Below are 23,009 nucleotides of genomic sequence, written 5' to 3' on the forward strand. Positions count from 1 at the left end.
AGGAGTAATGGGGTGAAGTGTTGACTGTTTTATAGGAGTGTAAATGAGTTCTCTTACGTGTGTTTGTGTTTGTGTGCAGTTTTATTTTGCAGCCTGGTGGTCGAGGTGCTGGTTAGGGCAGTTTTCACGATGAGTCAGCCTGTGAGGATTTTAGACGAATGTACATCTCTAATAGAAAGTACATGCTTATGAAACTCATTGCTTCCCTAACACACACACACACACACACACACGTACACACATACTTAAGTTGTCTTGCTGAGGAGTGCCTTTTATTTCCTAAATGAATTATTGCTGTGGTGCTCCATTTTCCTCAGTCTCAAAGGCTGAAACATTCAGCAATACAGAGCATGTCTGTCTGCTTCTCTCTCTCTCACTCTCTCTCTCTCTCAGTCTCCTTTTACCTCTCTTAATGTCTCTCTCTCTTTCTCCCTTTCTTATTTTACCTCTCTTAATCTATCTCTCTTTCTGCCTCTCTGTCTCTTTCCGCCTTTCTATTTTTACCTCTCTTAATCTCTCTTTCTGTCTCTCTCTTTTTGCCTCTTTTAATCTCTCTTTCCTTCTGTGTCTCTCTCTCTCTCTCTCTCTCTCTCTCTCTCTCTCCTTTTATCCTTTTACCTCTCTTAATGCCCCCCTCTCTTTCTCCTTCTCTCTCTTTTTTACCTCTTTTATCTCTCTCTCTCTCCTTTACCTCTCTTAATCTTGCTCTTTTTCTGCCTTTCTCTTTTTACCTCTCTTAATCTCTCTCTCTCCCTTTCTGCCTCTCTCTCGTTTTACCTCTTTTAATCTCTCTTTCTGCCTTTGTCTTTTTCCCTTTCTTAATCTCTCTCTCTTTCTGCCCCTCTCTTTTTTTTTTACCTCTCTTATTCTTTCTTTTTGCCTCTCTCTGTTTTTACCTCTCTTAATCTAGCTCTCTCTCTCTCTCTCTCTCTCTCTCTCTGTGTGTGTTTGTGTGTGTGTGTGTGTTTTATTTGGAATGCTGATCTTTTTAATTCATTTCAGTTACTCTTGCATTGCCTAATCTCGCTGTTAGCATGTGCTGCTCTGCGATTGAAAGCATTCCACAGAGCATGTTCACACAGGTACCCAGTGATTCTTTGCAGAGTGATGGGAAAGACTGTTTTTTCGAAGGATGTTATTTTTCCTGTCCATGGTGGCGCTCTGTGATGTGCCGTGTCTGATTAGATCAAGTATATCTGGTTTAGTCAGTCGGTTATTTCTTTCTGCGAGTCTACGGCTCTGCTGCTGTAACGGACCAGGGTTTAGTCCGAGCCTCACTGATACACAGACATTGCAGGAACGTAGACAGTGCTGCCTGCCTTCTGTGCCCCATATGCTGAGCTATTTATATTTAAAGAATCTGCATTGTGAGCATGTTCACAATGTGGAAGTAAAGTAAAGGTTTCACAAGCAGCAGTTCAGAGGGACAAGCCGTTCTTCAGAGTGTAACCAAGATGTGCTGGAGAAACCATTCATGATCAGTGGATTCGGTTCTGTGTCAAATCAAACAAAAATTGGTCTTCGGAGCAAAACACGAGACTTGGTTGGGCTTTTGCGTGTTTATCTGTTTTGCGTGTTTATTATTGTGTTATCACCGTTGGAGTTTTCAGTCACGATTATATCTTTTTTTTGTACTAGTGTGATTGGGGTTGCCTAATATTTTAGTCGGGATAATCTCTAGAGTCATCATGTGTCACACGTACACTGTGGACACATGACCATAGACAATAATATTGATATAATACGTTTTTTTCACATTACTCCATTAAGAAAGCTTTCTACTAGATTGGGGCTGTGGGGATTTGTGCCCATTTAGCCACCCAAGCACAAGAGGGCAGGCACTGATATCTGGCAAGAGGCCTGGCATTAAACAGGTGTTCCAGTTCATCCCAAATGTGTTTAGAGGGTTTGAGGTCAAAGCTCTGTGTAGGTCACACAAATCTTCCACACTGGGCAGTACATGTCTTTATGAAACTCACATTATAACTCAGTGGTTAAGGTGTTGGTCTACTGATTGGTGTTGGGATTTCAAGCTACTACTGCAGGGATCTTGAGCAAGGCCCTTTACCCTTAGCTGCACAGTTAAGTTTAAAAAAAATAACCTGGTCTCTGGATGATGGTGACTTTGTAATCCTACAGTGTACAAAGATATTCTAGACAGTTGTGTGCCTCTAACTGGGGAAAATCCTTATATATGGGTCCACGTACTTTTGGTCATATAGTGTATATCTAAATGTTGTAAATAAAGGATAAAACATGACAGGATATGCTTGAGTAGATAAATAATCAGCAACAGGTTTGAGGGAAGCAATTTTCCCTGAAAGAATTTTCCATGTAATAAAGAAAAGCATTCTCATTTTTTAAAATCCATATATGCTTGCATTTAATGTTGTGGAACATCTATGAAGCAAGAGTATCTATAAAAAGTTCACTGTGAAACTAGTAAGCACTTTGCTCTGAAGACTTCCCCTTCTTGGACTTCCAAGTTTTATATCTGCTTGTTAGTAGGCACTGAAACTGCTGACTCTTTCCAAAATCTCATAGAAAATATCATAAATTGATAAATTTATAAATTGATAAAAATGATATCAAAAATTACACAAATTTTTAATCTGTTTACGTAGAGCACATTCCATGTAAGTCTCATTGTCTAATTTGTTACTCTAGAATGAACCACTAAAATGCTCCTGTAATCAGTTCTGCCCAACAAGCACTAACTCTTACATTGCATTCGTTCAGATTCTCAGCTGAAGAAGCTTCGTACGGAGACGTTATACATCCTCATGGACTCGGAGCTTGTGGCTCCTCACAATCCTAACGAGGCGCATCTCTCTGGTCCTGGGGCCATGCAGTACCTACAGAGCCTGGCATACTTGGCAACCAGCATCATTATGGACTCCTCTACCCTGTGGCACACACAGGAAGCAGAGGGGAGGCTCAAAGATGATCTCCTGAGTCACCTGCTGCAGTGCTCACATTACGAAGTGAGGCAGTTGGCACTGGAGCGCCTCTTGGAAAGACTGCAGACCAACGAGGAACACCAGCTTCTGCCATTTGACCTCAGCGTGTCCATGTTAACCTACCTGGCATTACATGAGCCACACCCTACCTGCCTAGCAAAGGTGAGAGGATGAAGTTATTGCAATAACACACTTTCCCAAACCGTACAATGTGTAAGGTGATTAGTCGGAATGTGTCTTGACCCCTACGTATAACTACAGTTCTGCTAGAAAGTTTACATGGTTCTGCATAAATTTGACCTGTAACTGGAGCAAAAATGATCATTTTTATGTGTTGGATATAAATATGTGTTGGAAATATGTGCACCTTTGCTGTCAGTAACGAATTTTAGTGACTAAACTCCCTGAGCAGCAATAACTAGATTAACCAACCAAACAATTCTGGTAACTGGTGATCAATCCTGCACATTGGTTCCTTCATTTAAAGCTACTTCATCTCAGTGATGTTGCTAGGCTTTCTTGTATAAACTGCTCTTTTTAGGTCCTTTCACAACATTTCTATTTTGTTAATGTCTAAACATTGACTTCCCCATTTGAAAATACATTTCTTCTACTTCAACCATTTTTTGTAAACTAGGGTCACTGTCTTGTCTTTTGGTTCATGGATAGATACTCTGATGTTCTCCAGTTGAATTTTCCTGGTACATTTCAAAATTCATAGGTCTATTAATAATTGCAATCGGTCCAGGATCTGATGGAGCAACTTCAAACCATGACACTACCACCCACATGCTTCACAGTTGGGATGAGGGTCTTATGTTGCAATGCAGTGTTTTGTTTTCACCAACCATCATGCTTTTCATGTGAACCAAACATGAGCTATTTTGCATTAATCTGTATACAAAAGATTCTTTCAGGATTCTTCTGGCTTGTCCACATGGTCTTAAGCAAACTCTCAGAGTAGAGCAGCTGCTTCCTTCAACCATGAACATTGACACAGGTGCTACCCTGGGGTTCTTTTTGACTTGCTCTAATATAATTTGCTTGCTTATTTGGAGTGATTTTTGCTAAATGACTACTCAGTGTTACTCAATTTCCCACTGTTACAGTCCATCTCGTCTGCCTCACTGTGGATTGATGGAGGTCAAACGGTTCAGTAATGGTTTTGTAACCTTTTGAAAGCCAGTGAACATTGATAACTCTTTCGGAGGTCCTCTGGAATCTCCTTTGATTTAGACATGCCACAAATCTTTGTTTTTATTCTTGAAACATGGGACTGCTTTCTAAAATCACACCTTATTGCCATCCTTCACTTGATTTACCCCTTTAAATTTAATCAAGGGGATAGCATTCAGGTATGGGTTTAGCAGGCAGTCCCATGTTTGAAGAACATCAGTTTGGGTCTTAACTTTTCAAGGTTTTCAAGGTCAGGTTTATGGAAATGTGCCATGTCTCTATCATCAGAGATTCCTGAGGAACACAGAAAAAGAAATATTGATGCTCATCAGGCTGGAAAGGGTTACAAAAACATTTCTGAAGAGTTCATTGCTGAATTGAAGCAGTTTTGGACAAAGGAATGGGCCAAAATCACTTCAATCTGTTGTGTAGGATTGATCAGCAGTTACCAGAAACTGAAACATTAGTGTGCACACTAAATGAACACATTTATTTTGTATATTCATTTACATTAATATGGTTCTCTTTATCTTGTTTTAGACATTTCAGGTCTAATTTCATGCAAAAATCCAGGAAATTTTAAAGGGGTCACAAACTTTCTAGCAGCACTGTATGTAAATTGGATTCAAGATTGCATATCTCTTCCTGGGACAAAGCTTTTAATAATGAAGCGGAGAAGTAGGCTCAAGATGCTGACAAAACAAAGCGGAACTAACAAGTGTGAAGGAAGGATCTAAAATAAAAATAAGAATCGTCTCAAAACCCAAAAGAGTTCTAAAACCGAGCCTTTGCATGGTACACCACCGTGTCTGTGACCTCCTCTTGTTCATCCATCTTGCCATCATTTGTCATGGTTGTGATCAAAGTGCTTTATTCTGTGTCTCCAGCTGTTTAAATGATAACTGCACTACAATCCAAACTCTTTCTGATTGGCTGAATGAACAATGACTCCTCAGTAACAAATCGGCTCGCGGAAAGGCCTCAGCATGCCCGACTCCACTGTGTTTGGTCATTCCATTTATTTCCACTCACGAACTAAAGAGCTGCACATGTGTACCAAACACAACACGCATGAAGTAAGTAAGTAATAGGTGGCACGCTGATCAAAAATCATCCTATTTCACTTCCTCATAAACACGTGATTATTGTATTTTGCCATTTCTATCATTATACACAGCCTTCAGAGCAGCTCAGAGCGTGTGTGTGTGTGTGTGTGTGTGTGTGTGTGTGTGTGTACACATATGTCCCTTCACACACGTGGTGTGTGTGTTTACCATCTGTGTCAGTGTGCTGCTGTGTGTCTGCTCGTGTGTTTTATTGGCCAGACGTTAATGTTTAAAAGGCTGCTGTGAAACTGCTCCTGCTCGCTCCAGGGACTCACTTTGGCCTGGTTTCCATGGCGAGCCCTCTGCCCCACTAAAGCATTCTGGGAAAAAAGCAAAAAGAGGAACACTGGGATGAGTGCTATTACTTTTCCTGACAATGCTTAGGAGCCATGTATGTTTTAGATCAAATTCATACTGTGTGTGTATATGAGAGAGAGAGAGAGAGAGAGAGAGAGAATCTGGAATAAAAATACATAAAGGCCCCATCCAACTTCTGTGGGGTGTAAAATACTCTATTTTAACCACTTGTTGTCCAAAACACTTAGACTTTAAAAATTAAATACAGTAAAGAAGTTAGACAAATTTTGAAAATACCAATTTTAGCTCAAATTCGTTGTCAGGCCAATTTCTGTTCTATTTTCTATTCATTATTAAATTTCAGAATTAATATAAACAAATTTGGGGTTTCTGGGATAGCTGCAAAGTGATGTCAGTCAATAATTTCACTCAAATTTCACTTACAAATGACAGAGATTTTATTAAATTATTACTGTAGTTCAGCAGGTTTAGCTTGTTTTGAATCGGATGCTTTTTGTGGGAGACTAACAGCCGTAATAGAAAAATAAAAAAACATATTTCAGAAGAATTATTTTGAATGTTAATCAGTAATAATCTAAAGCGGTTTCTGCTTGAAACCCTGAAGGAAAGGTTTAAGGGTCTTCCCAGAGTAACTAAAGAATTAATTATTTATTAAGAATAATAATAATAAAAAGTGACGTTCCTTTTGTAAAGACAAGAAAACATTATAGGAATATGAATACGGTTTATCTGAGTTTTTTTGTGTTGAACAGCAGCGTTAAAGGAAATTCCATTCCATTGAGCATAAAAAGGGTTAAAGTTCTAACATCTTCATGCCCCAGTTATAATCAGCTGGATATGAATAATGGAAGTCAGCACGTCCTTGCCTGCTCTCTGACCCGTCCTAGTTATGTACAAAGGCACTAGCTGGGGTGGTACCTTCTGTACCATGTAATATATGTGTATATTACCTGGAAACTTGAACTCTAATTTACCTTTAAAATGACCTTATGGACGCTGTTCTACCTTTTAATAAGACTCATTAGAGACACGTACACAAACCATACAAGTGATACCCCTGAAGGCACCACCACAGTGAGAGTGTAGAAAAGCAAAGCCATGGAGGAAAGAGAACCAACGTTTCACATCGCAGATCAGAGACCGCTGGCTGTGTCTGAGTGAAGATGACACAGCTGGGTCTGAACCAGCTGTGTTTGACTTGTGGAAGGATGGAGAGAATTGAGAGATGAGAAAGCCAAAAGAAACTCTGCTAGAATTCTTTTGTCTACACTTATACAAAAGGAGGAACAAGAGGAAGACCACAGACAGAGACACACAGTGACGGGCGTGACCATTTTCAAAACAGCAGTTACAGAAGTGTAACAACATGATGAATAAAACAGTGGCAGTTGCATTAATAATAATAAGATTAACCGACCTTCACCACTGAAGGTGACAACTAGGAGTATACGGTATTTACTGTATGTGGTGTATGTAGTATATATTTACAGGATCTTAGCCAGCGGCTCTCTTGAATCTAATTGAATATTTTTTGACACTGATGCAGGCTATAATTTAAATGATGCACAGATTTGTAGTAATGCACTCATTTAAATATGTTCCAATTTCTATAGAGAAAGAGGGAGACAGGCAGACAGAGAGAGAGAAAGAGAGGTAGACTGACAGACTGATGGAGAGAGACAGACGGAGACATGCAGACTGATAGAGAGAGATAAACACAGACAGACTGTCAGAGAGAGGTAGACAGGCAGACTGATGGAAAGAGAGACTGAAACACACAGACTGATAGAGAGAGATAGACAGACACAGGCAGAGAGAGACATAGAGAGAAGCCTTTATCTTGTTACACATATTTTTTCGCATACCCAAGCTTGTTAGGAAGCTGGGGTCAGAGCACAAGGTCAGCCACTGAAGCAGAGAAGGTTAAGAGCCTTCCTAAAGGGCCCAACAGTGGCAGTTTGGTAGTGCTGTGACTTTAACCCCTGACCCTTCTGTTCGACCTCAACCTCTAAGCCACCACTGCCCCTAACTTATTCACAGGTTTCTGTATGGTGGTCACTTAACATGTTCTGAAACTACTTATTAATTATGATTAGGATTATGAAATTGTACAGATGTTGATAAATGTCTAAGTACTGCTGTTGGGAGGTTTTCTGTAAGGAGACATGGCCCTGTCTTTGTAACAGAGAGAAAGCTGTGTGGAAAAAAAGCTTTGGTTGGTTCCACCCACTTTGTGTTAGACCATGTTATATTCCCCTTGTATCTCTCACTCTGACTAGTTCAACACTTTACCACACATTTCTGACAACAAACATTTTTCCACAATAAATTGTAATAAATTTTGCAGGTTCTGCAGCTTCTCTCAGTCCTCCCACTGTCCTCCATCCTGCCATGGAAAGACAACAGCACGTCCCTAAGCGACGACAAGGCACTAGATCACCTCCTCTCTGTGGCAGAGACATCCACACACAGGTGAGCAGCTTGACCAGCGTATTCAAAGCTAATAGTGTGGTCAAAAATTGGCCGTTGGTGAGAACTTTGCGCAGCTGCTGTTCATTTGTGTAAGAAGCAGCGTTAACATTTTTCGGCTAAAGACGTCGTTCTAACGCATCCACCACACCCAGAAAAGATTTCCACTGACACCAAAAACCCACCGGCCTACTTAGTTCTGTCTTTGCGAACACCCGATCCTGATGAATAGCAGCGGTTAGGGCTGTGGGTATGACCGCAGCGGTGGCAGAAGGTCGTTCCTAGTGTGCTGGCAGGGAGGAAGGGCGCAATGGTTTCAGATGTGGGCTTCCACCCTGAAAGAGACCACACATGCCTGTGGTAAGCAGCTCCCCTGTATACGCCAATCATCCGTTCATAGCCGTGATAGAGCATGAAGGATATTGATTTTCACCGTTTAAAGGCTCACCGCTACCTCCATGTGCCTCATGTACCTGTGGTTATCTGCATGCGCTCACGCATAAATATCTGTATGTTTGGAAAAGGTGTGTGTGCATGCGTGTGTGTTTGTGTAGGCATGTGGGTGTCTGTCTCTGGGTCATGCACCTGGCGACAGGTGTGTGTATATTATGTGTGTTTTTGCATTAGATGGCTAAAGAGGCGTCAAGTCTGAATTACAGACATCTCTCCCATTTCAGGTCTGTATGAACGAATACACACCCTGCAGTTTAGAATTACAAAAAGCCTTGCCATCTAGAGTGCCCCCTCAGCCTGGCCCGCCTTAAGATGTTAAGAAATCGGTTCAGTGGGATTGTTGTTCTCTGTGACACAGCGCCAGTGTTTTGGACTGCGGCAGTTGCTCTGTGATTAAGCAACACCAATACTGGCTGTGTGTGTGCGTGTGTGCAACGTTGCCGCACACTTGTCCTTTGACTCGTGTTACTGTTGGAGGTGTTGTGTAATTGCACATTTGCTGGGTGTATTTCGGTTTCAACACACTGTAGTAGAGTGTGTGGTGCATCCCACCTGTTTTATGACGCCGACAGTTCTGTGAAAGACCACATTTGTGACTGCGCTGAAGTGGTCTCACTGCTGTTCATAAACTTAACCGCTGTGTGCGGAAGTGTCAGCGTGGGGCTTGTTTGTTATTTAATGTATCCTAATAGACTTTGCATAACATGTTGTAACTGCAAAACCTCTTGTACATGGAAATATATGATGATTGATGTGTTTTGCCTGGTGTGTGTGTGTTTTAGCTTGGAGCTGCACTGCGCTGCCCTCTCTTTGGCCTCTCGACTGGTGGTGCACCTGGCCAAAAAGACGCCGCTGGTAAGGAAGACGAGTGGGAACGAGGAGAGAGAGGGCTATTGTGTGGTGTGGGAAGGAGCCGTACAGTTAGAGGAAGACTAGATGTCGCTTGAGTTCAATATAACACATTTTATAGTAATCTCTGTATTTACTTGGCATTTATTTGCTATATGGACAAATATTTTTGCTCTTCCACCCTTATATACAGTCAACTCCAAAAACATTGGCACCCTTCATGAAAACTAGTAAGCAGTAAGACATGAATATTTTGTGTATTATTCTTCTTATGCCCACTATTACAATTTCTTTTTTATTTAACGAATGACATGCATTTTTTGACCATTTATAGTTACACCCGATGTTCTGGAGCGCAACAAGTTCCTGTTATTACTTGTGTTGTAAACATGAATTACCTCTCTAGCCACTCTTCTCTCACTTGAAGTTAATAAGACAATAAACACACACTTGTCATGTTGCACAGAAACCAGAAAGTGCAACCGCCTGCATCCTGAAATGCGAATCCTTTCATAACGGTTATATAATCGTCTCAAACGTGCACACGCTTCACCACATAAACGAGTATGGGTGCTTGTTTGTTTAAAAGAAAAAAGGGACCTTTTTACTATTTTAATGTTGTTGGCTGTAGATACGATAATGTAATAGTATGAGCATCTTAATATAAAGTTTTAATATATCAGTCTTTCATGTGTAAGCACAATAGTTTTATCTATAATTGCCGCTCTCACAGTCTTACAGCATCGTCTTGTGATGTTTAACAAGCCTGGATACACTACTTGTCTTGGAAACTCTTAAAGGCATTACAGAATATTTCAATATCCTTAACCAGTCCCTTCAGGATTTCATGAGTTTGAGATCACAGAAACACAAAATCAAGCGCACACACTGCATTATTTGAGGGAGCTTGAATTTTTCAGAATTACCTCAGATTTTCCGCAGATTTGGGCCAAGACGTGTCGTGTGACATCACAACACACGTTCACTCAAAACCCTGTTCTATTCACACGCGTCAAACATGAGTACAGCTGCCATAGAAAGTCATTACATATGTGTCTTCACTGGTAAATAAGAATCCTGTGCTTGCAATTTCACCAATTTAAGTTACACCAAAATATTTAAGCAATCAAGCATTTTTGGCAAAAACTCCTGGAGGGACTGCTTTATTTTGTTAGGCTTGTGCATTCTTCAATGTAGGCCACACATTTTTAGTCAGGTTCAAATACAGCGACTGAGATTTTGTGTTTATTTAACCATTTCTGTGTTGATTCGGGTGCCTGTTTGAGTTCCACATAACTTCCTCGGACTGTAGTATATCCTGTCGCTTAATAGCAGCCATGATGCTGATGGTTGCGAAGTTCAGTTATTGTTATGTCTGCCAACAACACACTATTCTAATGATAGTTCTACTGATGCATGGTGAAGATCAGGAGCAGAAGTTGCTTTCAGACAGGACTTCTTTTGTGCAACATTTCCAAGCAACTTTGTTATATTTAGACTCCAGAAAAAGGAAATGTTTAAAAGCAAAGGTACAGCTTGTGGGGAAAAAAAGGTGTTTTTCACAGAAAAATAGTTATTGGAGAGTAGGTTTTAGAGGAAATCTTTATATGAGGTTATGTTATATATTTATATTGTTTATATATGTGCATGTACACACTATAAGTATAGACGGTTCTCACTCCGGGAAAGATCAGACAGCTGGATTTGACAAGCGTGTTATTGGGAGCTGTTTACGTTGTTTGTAAGTCATTGAGATGTTTGTGAACGGTCATTAGGCGATTAGCTGCTAGGTGTTAGGTGACGTGCTTCATGCAGCTGTGTGTAAATCTCATTTACTTGGGAACGTAAGTATCACAGCAACTCAAAAAAATATCCTTTATTACCAAATGTTATTATCAAATCAGGTTCGTTTTTGTCATCACATCCCTCCATGAACACACGAAGAGTAAAAGGTGCATAATATATAACAATAAAGATTAAAAAACTGCATTTATTTCCATTTATTTTCAAATTTTATCATCTTCTGCGTACAGGAGGGGGTTGCAGCAACTCATGCCACCCGCTGGGTGGCGCTGGTGACTCAGGACTGTAGCGAGGAACAACCAGTCGAGGTCAAACTGACTGCTGCAGAGGTGCTGGTGAAGGTCACACCTACCCTGCTGACCTCTGACACTTTGCCTATGGGTAAGTGCATAGCCTTTCTCAGATATCTATGTAATAATTGACACAAAAAGTGCTCTGAGAGTATACTTGTGTGTGTGTGTGTGTGTGTGTGTGTCTGTGTGTGTGTGTGGCAGGTGTCACCCCCACCCTGGCACTGTGGCAGAGTCTCTTCACCTTACTGCAGGATGAGGACCAGGATGTGAGAGACAAGGCTGCTGACTTTATCTGTTACTCTCCAGCACAGCTTATCACCACAGGTAAACAAGTACTCTTGTTTACTCTATCTATCTATCTATCTATCTATCTATCTATCTATCTATCTATCTATCTATCTATCTATCTATCTATCTATCTATCTATCTATCTATCTATCTATCTATCTATGTGTGTATATATATGTTTTCTGTTTGACTTCCTGTGTTTATAGCCATCAAGTTCTGCAAGTAGCAGATTTTGGTAGTATTAATTGTGCAGGCCTACATGATTCAGATGTGTGCGTGTTTTTGTTTTTTGTGTTTTTTTTTTAAGTGGGGGGATGGAGAGGTGTGAGTTTCTCTTTACAGCCTCCATTGACAGCAGAAGAACAGAAGTGTGGAAGAGAGGAGGAGGTCCAGTAGGCTCAGGGCTTTGAAATAGAGGTGTCAGACTTAGCGATGCAGAGAGCAGGAACAGCTAGGCCTCGTAGATCAGTCACATCAAAAACTTCCACTCGTGCCAGGACGTCTATCTACAGCCTGATAAGCAACTTCACACGTCTCTCACAAACACCTCTTCTTTCTGTGAGGGAGTGGGGGGTGGTGGGGAGGTCAGTTGGTGTTAGCCAGGGAGCCAAAGTGTAATAAGCTTGAAATAGTCTCGATGGTTGAAGCAGTATTTAGAGACCAAGCTTAAGTAGTTCAACTCCTTTAACTGCTACCCCTGCTGTCTAACCTCTCTCTCTCTCTCTCTCTCTCTCTGTCTATTCTCCATATCAAAGTAAACAAGTGAAAGGATTGGAAATCTTTGTAAACATTATTAGAAAACCACAGAGCTGAATTATCAGACAGAAAGATTGATGTATTTGAGCATTTAGAGGTGTGCAGGGCCATTTTTCTCATTTTGTATTTTCTTTAAGCTCTAATAAAGTACACGTCGTACGAGCGATTATGATCGCCGTGATAGCACCGAGAATTAATTTGTGTTATGAATACAGCATGCATCAATGATTTGAAAGATAATGGGCTGTGAGCTTGAACTTCTGAACCCCTGATCTTATTATAGTGTGTCTTCCAGCGTTCCACTGCATTAGCTGGTTCTAGTTATAAGCATGAATAATTGTTAATTCAACTATTTGAATAGAAGTTTAGTGCTTCAGTCCTGAGTGAATGGGGAAAGTTGTTTTCCCATCAGCATGTCCAAGTTCAACATTCCAGCCCAGTATTTCGAAATGGATTAAAAAAAAAAAAGGCTTCAGCATCTGTAGCCAGTATTACCCAAGCTTTGTGTTGTTCTTGGCTTCCCTGATTAAATATCGAGAATGTTTTAAAGGGTAAAGGCACAATCATACAACCAAAGCCGCTAATAGAATGTAATCTTAACAATACTGTCTGTCTGTTCCAGCTTTCATTACAGATATAAATACCACAAAAAAAAAAAAACATCTGAACTTATCTGTCCAGTAAAACAACAACAGACTCCCTGTCTTGTTAATAGCTGAAAGGGACATGTGGACCTCTACTTGGCAGCCATTTGACTGTAGATGGTTAGGCAGTCTGATTCCTTGTCTCTCATACGTTCAAACAAACTTTGTCTTTGTAGTTGACTTCCATATAGGATGTTGCAGTAATGTGCTCATGAACAAGGCCTTTTAACTCCAGCACATGTAGGTGGTACTCGTTTTAGACAGGTGAAAGTGCAAACTGTAACAGAAAGCTAAGACTTTGCATCAGAGTGTCAGACAGGAGTCGATACCTTCGGTTGCTACTGTCCTTATCGGTCTGTTTCTACATTTTTTTAGACATATTCTGTGTAGGTGGTTCATTCTAAGAATAAATGTAACTTCAGTTGTTAGTCACTATCACATAGTGACACTAAAACCCACTTGATTTGATAGAAACACTCATTTGTTTCATAGAAATAACCACAGCGTTCTCATTTCACAAAATACAAAATGCAGTCTTAATTCGTGTCATTTACAACTGTTTGTGTGTGTGTGTGTGTTTGTGTTTGTGCACATGCTACCCAGGTCTCTGTTCCCGTAGGTCTCGAGAGGAAGTCAAAGCTATAAAATTTGATGTGTTATTTTCCTCACCTTGACACCGCTCGCTTTCACACCCACACTTCCTTCCCACAACCTTGCACACCTACCTTTCCATTCCGCTCGAAAGTCGGTGACAGTGTGTGCACACTGGACATGAGAACAAGAAATTCACATCATCGTTCACACTGTGTTTTGGAATAAGAGCTCACGAAATGACATGTTGTCGTGTCATAAGTATGCCTATGTTACCAGTGTGTTTTGTGGAATGTCCAAATACCAGCCTAGTTAGTGTCTGATAAAAAGAAGAGAGGGGGGAGAGTCCGTTGTTCTGTGCATGGTTAAGGATGGTTGTGTGCGTTAGCGCACGTTGTACTGTCCCCATACCAAACACACACTTACTCACTCACACAAACACAGAACACGCTGACACATTCTGTGCTGTGGATGTCTCTGATTTCAATGCCATGCCAGACAAACACTCCCTCCTTTCTTACCCCTCCTTTCCACACACGGACACCCGATACTCGGCCAGCTGCAGCGCCTCACATCCTGAATTCGCCGCACACCAAAGCCCCTCTCTCGTTACTCAAAAAGGTTTTTTTTTTTTTTAATTAGTTCCAGTCCTCTGCCTCCCTGCGATTACGGGAATTAAGCTTTCTGCTGGAATCTCAGCTTGTACATTCAAGCAGACACACAAAGCTCCTCCAAAACAACTTTTACTTCAAGGATGCTGGAAACAGTTTCACTCTGTTCAGGATTAAACTTCATTCTATCCAGTGTTGGATTCGAAGTAGCCATTACCTAATGATATGACATCATGTAATCTAACTGCATGGCTTCTTAATTAACATTACACGTTGTTCTATGCTTAATGATGAGTGAAGTACAGAAAAAGTCCAACATCTTGTTGACAATGACTGTCGATGATTTGGTTGTTGTGGTTTGATATGAATAATCACCTTCAGGAAGTGTGTCACTTGCTTTCATTTTCCTGTTTTCATTATACTTCTACATTTTTCCACCTCCTTACAAATCAAGTTCAACTTTTGGGCAGGTTGTGTCATCTCGTTCCTGAAATAGGGGCACCGTCACCTGCGGGCTTACACCTCAACATAAGGCTCCCAAATAATCATCCCTGTCTAAAGGAGAGACCATCACCTTAAGGCACACATAAACAAAAGAGATAAAAACAGAAATGCAGAACCATGAGAGCGGGGGCGTTTTGTAAGCTGAGGAGAGGTTGGGAAATCATGTTACTGAAGTGTGAAACCACAGAAAAGGGCCGAAATGGAAAGCAGCTTGAGTTTCCTATTATGCCTTTAATGCCTGGATGATGGCGTGTTCAGGCTTGGCCCATTTCCAGCTCTATAGGCCGACACTTCCCATCACAAATCCCCAGGGATGAATAGCATCAGAGGCTGGCCAGGCCAGAGATGGGCTGTCCCATCATATTGCTGAGAGAAAAAGCCCGCTTCAATCTCACTCAGATCTTTAGATCCGCACTACTAGTGTACAATCAAAAGCTTTCTGCGTTCCCTCAATACCCCCCCCCCAAACCCCCACAGCTGCTAAGTTTCTGGAAGGAAAGGAGATACGTGCTTTCTGCCCAACAGTACTTTCCCAGTATGCTTGTGGGGGAAGGTGTCACGGTCGTTAAGATGTTGTTATGCTCTCCTTTAGCAAGAGCGGTTTTTGACTGGCAGGTCCCGGTGACTGTCGACCGTGGAAGTAATTTGGACGTTGGCTGCAGGCAAAGGGAAGGTAAAGAGAAGCCAGAAAACAAAACAAACTCGCTATGACTCACTCTCACGTTGCCTCAGCGAGCGCTTTGAAGCATGAACAACTGGGGGTCATTAAGACTTGACAGGGGTTTGACCATTGCTTTAGATGGGTGTTAATATTGTCTCCACACACCCTTTGAATCTCTTCTCTCACTTCCCCTATCATGTGTCTCTTTTGTTTTTTCGTTTTCTGCAGCCATCATCCAACAGGTCCGCTTGTGGCTAACCTCAAAGTAACCCCACCAACTTTGTACCCACACCAATTTTGCTTCTCTGAACAAGTTTCATGGTCATCTGAGACAGGGTCATGGTTTGAAAATAAAAAACGAAAGCAAGACCTCAGTACCTGACCTTTAGTTTCTGTCTCCTTTGACCTGGCAAGTCACTTGCATTATGAAGCTAGACGTCCACTTCAAATCAAATCAACGTCCAGTGAATCATAAAATCATGACTAGGCTAGAAACTGTAATTTAAATAAAAAAATATAACGAGCTAATTATTATAATATGACCTTATTTGAGCTAGCGTCATTATTTTCAGTTGATTTAGTGTTTAAATGGGAGGTCGCTGCTTTGTTCAGCTAGCGTTATATAACAGTGCTTGTGCTCGACTTTGTGACTTATACTTAATTTTTTTTTCACATCCCATTTCTGGAAATATTGTCTGCTGTCTGTACAAACTAAGTACTATGCCTAGTAAAAAGTAGTTCCAACAACAGTTACGGATTCGGAAAAGAGCTTCTTTCTTCATGGGAAAGTGGTGTTTGGTACCACTAATAAATATATGAACCATTTGATGGATGTTGCATTTAAACACACATCATATGAAGTCTGTAGGAAGTAGAGTTTTTCTTTCCCAGCTTACTGAACAAGCTTCTCTTTCGGGCAACTGTGAATGAAAAACTGACAGTCCAGATGTTTCTTGAGGGCATAGGCAAACCTTCGAAATATTTTGATGCTTCAGTTGGATAGAATGTCAAAAGATCACCAGTATTGCACCCTAGTGTTTTTTTTTTTTAAATATCTTGTCTTTATGGACTTCCTGCCATGTCATGCCATTTTTATGAATAAAATTACACATATTCTCACACCAGAGTGATTATCACTGGCTCTAGACTAGAATATTTTCAAACTACTATATAGGTGTACTAACCCCAGGGTTCTTTAAGGACTAGATTAGTAACATTTGCCCTAAAGCAAGTCTTGGAGAATATGAGATGTCAAAGTTCAGCACTTGACCTTCATTCCCTGATCTCCTTCTCCTCCTTCCAGGTGTTGCCCAAGGAGCTGTTTCTCCTCCTGTTGCTTTGCAGATGGGAGTGGGAATTCTGTGCCAGCTGTTCCTGGTGTGGGACCAGGTAGATGTTGGCGTTATGACACTGACCGAGTGGCTGCTGGGTGATAACCAGACAGAGCTGGGCAATGAGAAAACACTTGACTTGGTAAGGATGCAGATTGTACGTCACAACTATGAATTTGTCTTTACACCTTTGTATGAGATGGTGTCTTAGAGAATTTTGTTTAGAAAATATTTCCTTTGCATCATGCTAATGCTGAAATTCGTCTCTTCACTTAATCTTGAACAGAATGAGGAGTTCCTCTTTGAGAAAGGAGAGCTGAACCTGTGGGCAGAGCCTCTGCAGTGGGCACGGTTGTTACACAAACACCTGTGCGCTCTCTCTACAGTACCGAGCTCACTTGGTTTGTGCCCGGCAGAGCTTGACCATTTCTCCAACATAGCTGGCGCTAATGCAGACTCGGCCCAAAAAGCACTGTGTTCCCTTCCTGCGCTGCCTCAATTCTCTGCCACCATAGAATATGCTAAACTAGCTCTGCTGAACGTGCGGGCTACACTCACTCAGAATGTGCTGGAAACAATCAGGCAAAAAATCTCGAGCTGAGAAGTGGAAGTCCTTCAGCTCCATCTTACATTCTAGTAAATGACTAGAAGATCAAATGAGAATGAAGAGAAAGGTTAGAGCATTTCAAATGATCTTGGGGTGTGCACACTGACTGCATATAAATATTAGGATTATTTCATCATTTCCTGTCTGTTACTGACTTTTATTTCTTTAAGGCCAGTCCAGCTCAAGATGGTAAATAATGTTTTAGTATATTATTAATTTTATTTTAAATCTGGCAAATTGCCTATAAAAAGGATAAATGATGTACAGGAATGTCTCTGACCCCAAACTGTTTTTAATCAAAATAAAAAGCTTTACTATATCCATTTGTTGGTGGCTGACTTGTGCACTTTTGTATGCAAGTGTGGGCCTGGGGTAGGGAGAAGTCACAATGCATGTAGCATGACTCAAAAATGTCTTGTTCCTCTATTTTCACAAAAATGAAAACTATTTGTTCTATTTGTCACATTAAAAAAAAGAGAGAGAGAGAGAACAGATTATGTGGCTGTATCACAGAAGTCCAAACTTTATGAAGGTGAACTGTCTCTTTTTAAAATGCACTTTTACACACTTATGTTGTTTGGAAAGTCTGTTTTTTATTATTATTATTATTATTATTATTATAATTTGTTTTTCATTTCTTTCATACGATGGACTCTTTAACACAGTTCCCAGAAAAAGAAATAGTTCAGCAGGCCCCTCCTGGGTGGGATGTTATGCAATTGGCACAAAACAGCAGACTGGTGGCTGGCATGTGTGTGGACAGCTGGATTGCCTTCAGGGCTACATTAGTAAATGTTCTCTTACTGTACAGTGATGTAATGCTTGGGAACGGTCCAAAATAACTGACCCCTTTACATCCACAGGGGTGGGGATGTGTAAGTGGGGTAAGGGTGGGGGTGGGGGTGAGGGGTAATGGCGACTGAATCCCAATGATTCCCTACTTCCTGTACACGAGCTCGGCACTACATAACACTAGCTCACGTTGTCGTCTTGACCATTAGGTGGCACACAAGGCTTCTTTTAAGGAAAACTTTTTAGACCCTTAGGGGGCAGTATGGGATCGTTTTATAGTGGGGGAAACAACATTACCACATTCCTTCACATGATTTCTATTTTTCTCTCTGCTGTTTGGGGAATAGTGTGAGGATTTCAGTTGAACAATGTTAAAGCCAACACTGGGGGTAGCTGCCATTGGTTTTTTGTCTTCAAATTCATATAAATACATTTAAATATCTGAATAATCAATGTGTTTCACGGGCGATTATATATTTGTAAAATATATTTAAATGTTTTATTACTACTACATTAATTGCCTTGATTTAATCACCAAGTCTTTTAAAGATGTAAGAAGTTATTAAAACTCGTTGACTCTGAGTGAATCAGTGTAGATTAGAGTAAATGGAGCTTTCTCTGGTTAGTCGGAGTAAATGATTACACAGCCCATGCAACTTAGTACATAATGTACCAGAGAGCAGCAGAGGCGCGTTTCACTCCCATCCATTTCCCTCCATCCGCACTTCAGTGCCATTAACCCATTAATCATCTAAGTTTGTTTCTATTATTATTAGTAATAATATTATTATTATTGGAAATAGTGTTCATGTATTTGACTGCAACGTCTCGTCGCCTAGTTTACATCAGTGTATATAATAATAATAATAATAATAATAATATATGTTTCATTGTTTGGGAAATGTTTACTGAATACACAAATAACTCCAGCAGGCATTATTCTTTTTCAGTGACGTAAAAAAACAATGATAGGTTTTAGGGTGACATTTCTGAATTTGGAAATTTTGAACATGTCAAATCCCGACATGAATAAACCGTGGTGTTTGGGAAGGTCTGCGTGTAGAGCACTGTGGAGGTTTCGGAATCACGCTCCTCTGAAAAGTTCGACGGCAGTCTCGAGAAGTGTGGGTGGAGTTAACGACCAATCAGAAGCAGCGGCCCCCTCTACTCTGACGTCATGTCAAACAGCTTTCTGTGCCCCGCCCCCCTCTTCACCAACGACTCCGGGTCTTATATGTTGGGGGGAAAGCAGGCGGTTTGTGTTCTGCTCTCGCTTGGCACTTCAACGGAGAGAGACAGGCAGCAATAAAAAAAAAACACAACAGCAACACAAGCAAGTAGCGTGTTTGTTCTCGTTTCTGGAATTAGATTTTTTTCCCCCACTCCTCTCTCCGAGCCTTTTTCACGCACCAGTCGTGGCACTCTAAACGCCTCGCTTTGCACTACGGGATCTTCGGTAGGTCCTCAAATGAAAGATCAACTGCGACTCAAAACTTCAGAAATAGAAATGTCTGCGACCATCATGTCCGGTTTCTACGACATCGACATGCTGTACAAGGTAATACTCAACTTTTAAAGTTTTTTTTTTGGTTTAATTATTATTTCTGAAGTTGCTTAAAACTTTCAATTAAAGCTTTAACGCAGACTAGCTCGTGCACGAGCTCCTTTATTTCGCCTGGCTTAAAGTCTTGCAAGCTGAAAAGCACATTGCAGCTCAGGAGTTCTGTTTGCCCTTTCTAACTTTCTAACTTTCTTTCCGAAACAGGACAAGAGTCTGAACATGAATGCTCTCCATCTCAACAGTATGTTGGACAAAAAAGCGGTAGGGGCGCCGGTCACGGCCTCTGCTCTCGCTAACAACTGCTCGTACGCGCAGGGATTTTTCCGGCGCAACTCCGCGAGCAACGCTGACTGCACCAACAACGGCAACAAGTACTCTGCCACATGCTACAGCAACATGAAAGAGAGCTCGACCAACACCGCCAGCATGAACAAGGAGAACAAGTTCCGTGAGCGCGCCTACAGTGAGACGGGCGAGCGCAGTCAGCAGCTGCAGGCGTTGCAGCAGAAGCCCGGCTCGCAGATCAACTCGACCCGCTACAAGACTGAACTTTGCCGACCTTTCGAGGAGAATGGCGCCTGCAAGTACGGCGAGAAGTGCCAGTTTGCGCACGGCTACCACGAGCTGCGCAGTCTGTCTCGCCACCCCAAGTACAAGACGGAGCCATGCCGCACCTTCCACACCATTGGCTTCTGCCCTTACGGCCCGCGCTGCCACTTCATTCACAACGCTGACGAGCGCAGACCCGCGCCGGCCAACGCCAACACCAGCGTGCCGCATGAGCTGAAGCAGAGCCGTGATCTGATTCAGCAACAGGCTACCGTCGCCGCTTACCGAGACAGACCCAAACTGCACCACAGCCTGAGCTTCTCCGGTTTCTCCACACATCACGGACTGGACTCGCCTCTCATTGAAAGCCCCACATCCCGCACTCCCCCGCCGACATCTTCCTCCGACACATCCCGGTCCAGCGGGCCCTTTTTCGAAGACGTTTTAGCGCCGAGCGCTAATGGCGCCTTCTCCTCGTTCACCGCTGCGCAGGACCTGAAGGCGCTGCTCGCCCCCCTCGCCGTGCACGCACATGGCGGCTACCAGTCCACCCCCGCTTACTACAGCAACTTCCAGACCGCCGTGGGACCCCCTTCCCCACCCTACAGCCTCGGGCCCTTGCAGCGCCTGTCCGAGTCTCCGGTCTTCGACTCGCCCCCCAGCCCATATGACTCCATGTCGGACCGGGAAAGCTACGCCAGCGGCTCGCACAGCTCTTCAGGAAGTCTCAGCGGCTCCGAGTCTCCCAGCTTGGAGGCCGGGAGACGTTTGCCAATCTTCAGCAGGCTGTCGATTTCTGATGATTAATAAGTTAGCGTGCTTGTTTTCGTTATGTTTTGCGTTTGTATGGGATTTGCCCCGTTCTTTATTTCTGTAACGGACTTGGAGGACTTCCTAAAGTTAACCGTTATTAAAATGGCGGCTCGTAAGCGACGTGTAACTAGATGGACTTTAAAGAAACAACCAGGGGCAGGTTGACTCGTCAGACCCTTGGTGTGGCATTAGAGTTTTACTTTGTCCTTTTTTTCCTTCTCTTTTCTGCTCGAACCGATAGCTATGAAAGTAGATATCGACCGAAGGCATTCCACCGGTGACTTTGACCAGCATACAGTCGCAGTGTTTTGGCTTATGAGACCATCACACTTTCCGGAGACATGGTTTTTTGTGCACAAAACATTTGAACGCGAAAGACGGGAGAGATTTGAGATGGTTTTTTTCCCCCCTCCATCCTACCAAGAATATGCCTTGACTTTAAAAAAAACAAAACAAAAACAAGTATCAGTTCGCAAAGTAGCCTATGTATGCGCTTCTGAAAGCTTACAAAAAAACAAACTTCCATTCCAAAAGTTGAGAGAGTTTGTCTGTCACAGCGCCACCCAGTGGTTCGGTTGGGGTAGTTTAGTGTTGTTGCTTAGCTGAAGCACTCTTGTTCGGTCTGTTGGGAAAATCACTGCTGATGGTTGAATTATATATATATTTTTTTAGCTGTTTTGAGCGATTACATAGCAGTACATAACTGGCTATGACCTATTTAACTTATTTATTATCTTGTGAAAAGTATAGGCTACATTGGTAATTGTGTCCATACTGTATTTATCAAGTATGTTGAAGCAATAGATCTATATTCTTTTATTATGTTTAAATTATGATCGCCATTATTAATCTACATAAAGTGGAGTGTATGTTCTTTTTCACAGTAATATATTTTTGTTTGGTCTTCTTTTTGTAACTTCACTTTGTTATTTTATTGTAAATGAGTAAAAAAACAACCTTAATTTAAGAGATTGTATGTGATATTTATTTCATTCATTTTGTTTCCTTGTTTACGTACATTTAAAACAAATTGCTTGATTTGCCGTTTGTTGGGATGTTGTGGAAGACGTTTTTTTTCCCGCAACTTTTTTTTTTTTAATCGAAAAATCCCTAGATGTGTACCATTTTAGCTATGTCTATAGAATGTATAAACCATGTGGTTGTCAAAACACCGTCCAAACGAGTAGTGATCATTCTTTAAGAAGTCAGACTTGTGTGACAATGATCCCAAGTGAATAAATTTAACCAAAAAGTATTTTTTAACATTTTTTTTTTCCTCTTTTCCTTTCGTTGTAATGCACAGAGCCAGGCGCGGACTCCTGCCACGTGCTTTGAGAATGTAGCAATCCCAAGCCCCAGTATTACTACCTTAGTGCCTAAGGGGTCCACCACCATACATGCCTTATTATTAACCAAATAAAGTATTTTGATACAAGTCATTGTTTTACACATACAGAAGCTGAATGTAGGTTTGAATTTGAACTCTTTGGAAGGTTGTTACCACTTGTTAAAAAGAGGGGCCTTGGAGCAACCAGCAAGGATTTTTCCCCCCCTCATGTTTCATTAAAACTCCCCATTCCTGTAGACTTTAGTTTGATTCTTTGTTCTTTCAGTTGCCTTTTGATATAGTATTGGTCAGAGGGTTCTAAACTTGCTGGATAGAGAAGAGGTTGAACACATTTTGCATGTACATAGTAGGTACAGGGGCTGGGCACTATGTACTTTTTCTTGACTACTTTATCAGAAGTAAAGCTTTTTGAATGTAACTTAAAAATGGACAAAAAAGATGAGGAGTTATAAATGTTCTTTTTTTTGTGTGTGTTTTTTTGGGGGGGTGGGTGGGATGGGAGTCAGTTCACTACAAGTTGCGTGTG

The 23,009-nt window shown here is 41.6% G+C and overlaps 2 protein-coding genes across 4 annotated transcripts in view; both read left to right on the forward strand.

The window, feature by feature from the left end:
* Positions 1–17,936, forward strand: part of thada (THADA armadillo repeat containing) — an 83,330-nt gene extending 65,394 nt beyond the window's left edge. For 2 of the 3 annotated variants that reach the window (XM_058386497.1, XM_058386496.1), the window contains exons 32-38: positions 2,740–3,122; positions 7,908–8,032; positions 9,265–9,337; positions 11,365–11,515; positions 11,629–11,751; positions 16,786–16,955; positions 17,100–17,936. In XM_058386497.1, coding sequence (XP_058242480.1) covers positions 2,740–3,122; positions 7,908–8,032; positions 9,265–9,337; positions 11,365–11,515; positions 11,629–11,751; positions 16,786–16,955; positions 17,100–17,414 — 1,340 coding nt within the window. In that variant the 3' untranslated portion in view covers positions 17,415–17,936. Of the gene's footprint in view, positions 1–2,739; positions 3,123–7,907; positions 8,033–9,264; positions 9,338–11,364; positions 11,516–11,628; positions 11,752–16,785; positions 16,956–17,099 lie in introns of those variants that run through there. The other variant, XM_058386498.1, reaches the window with a different exon arrangement.
* A 1,497-nt stretch (positions 17,937–19,433) lies between these two features.
* On the forward strand, positions 19,434–22,909 carry LOC131351205 (mRNA decay activator protein ZFP36L2-like). Its single transcript, XM_058386499.1, has 2 exons — positions 19,434–19,770; positions 19,978–22,909. The coding sequence occupies exons 1-2, from the start codon at positions 19,681–19,683 to the stop codon at positions 21,127–21,129; spliced, it is 1,242 nt and encodes a 413-aa protein (XP_058242482.1). The 5' UTR covers positions 19,434–19,680; the 3' UTR covers positions 21,130–22,909.
* Positions 22,910–23,009: the final 100 nt, after the last annotated feature.

This window comes from Hemibagrus wyckioides, linkage group LG03, assembly GCF_019097595.1.
Source record: "Hemibagrus wyckioides isolate EC202008001 linkage group LG03, SWU_Hwy_1.0, whole genome shotgun sequence".
Taxonomy (NCBI): Eukaryota; Metazoa; Chordata; class Actinopteri; order Siluriformes; family Bagridae; genus Hemibagrus; species Hemibagrus wyckioides.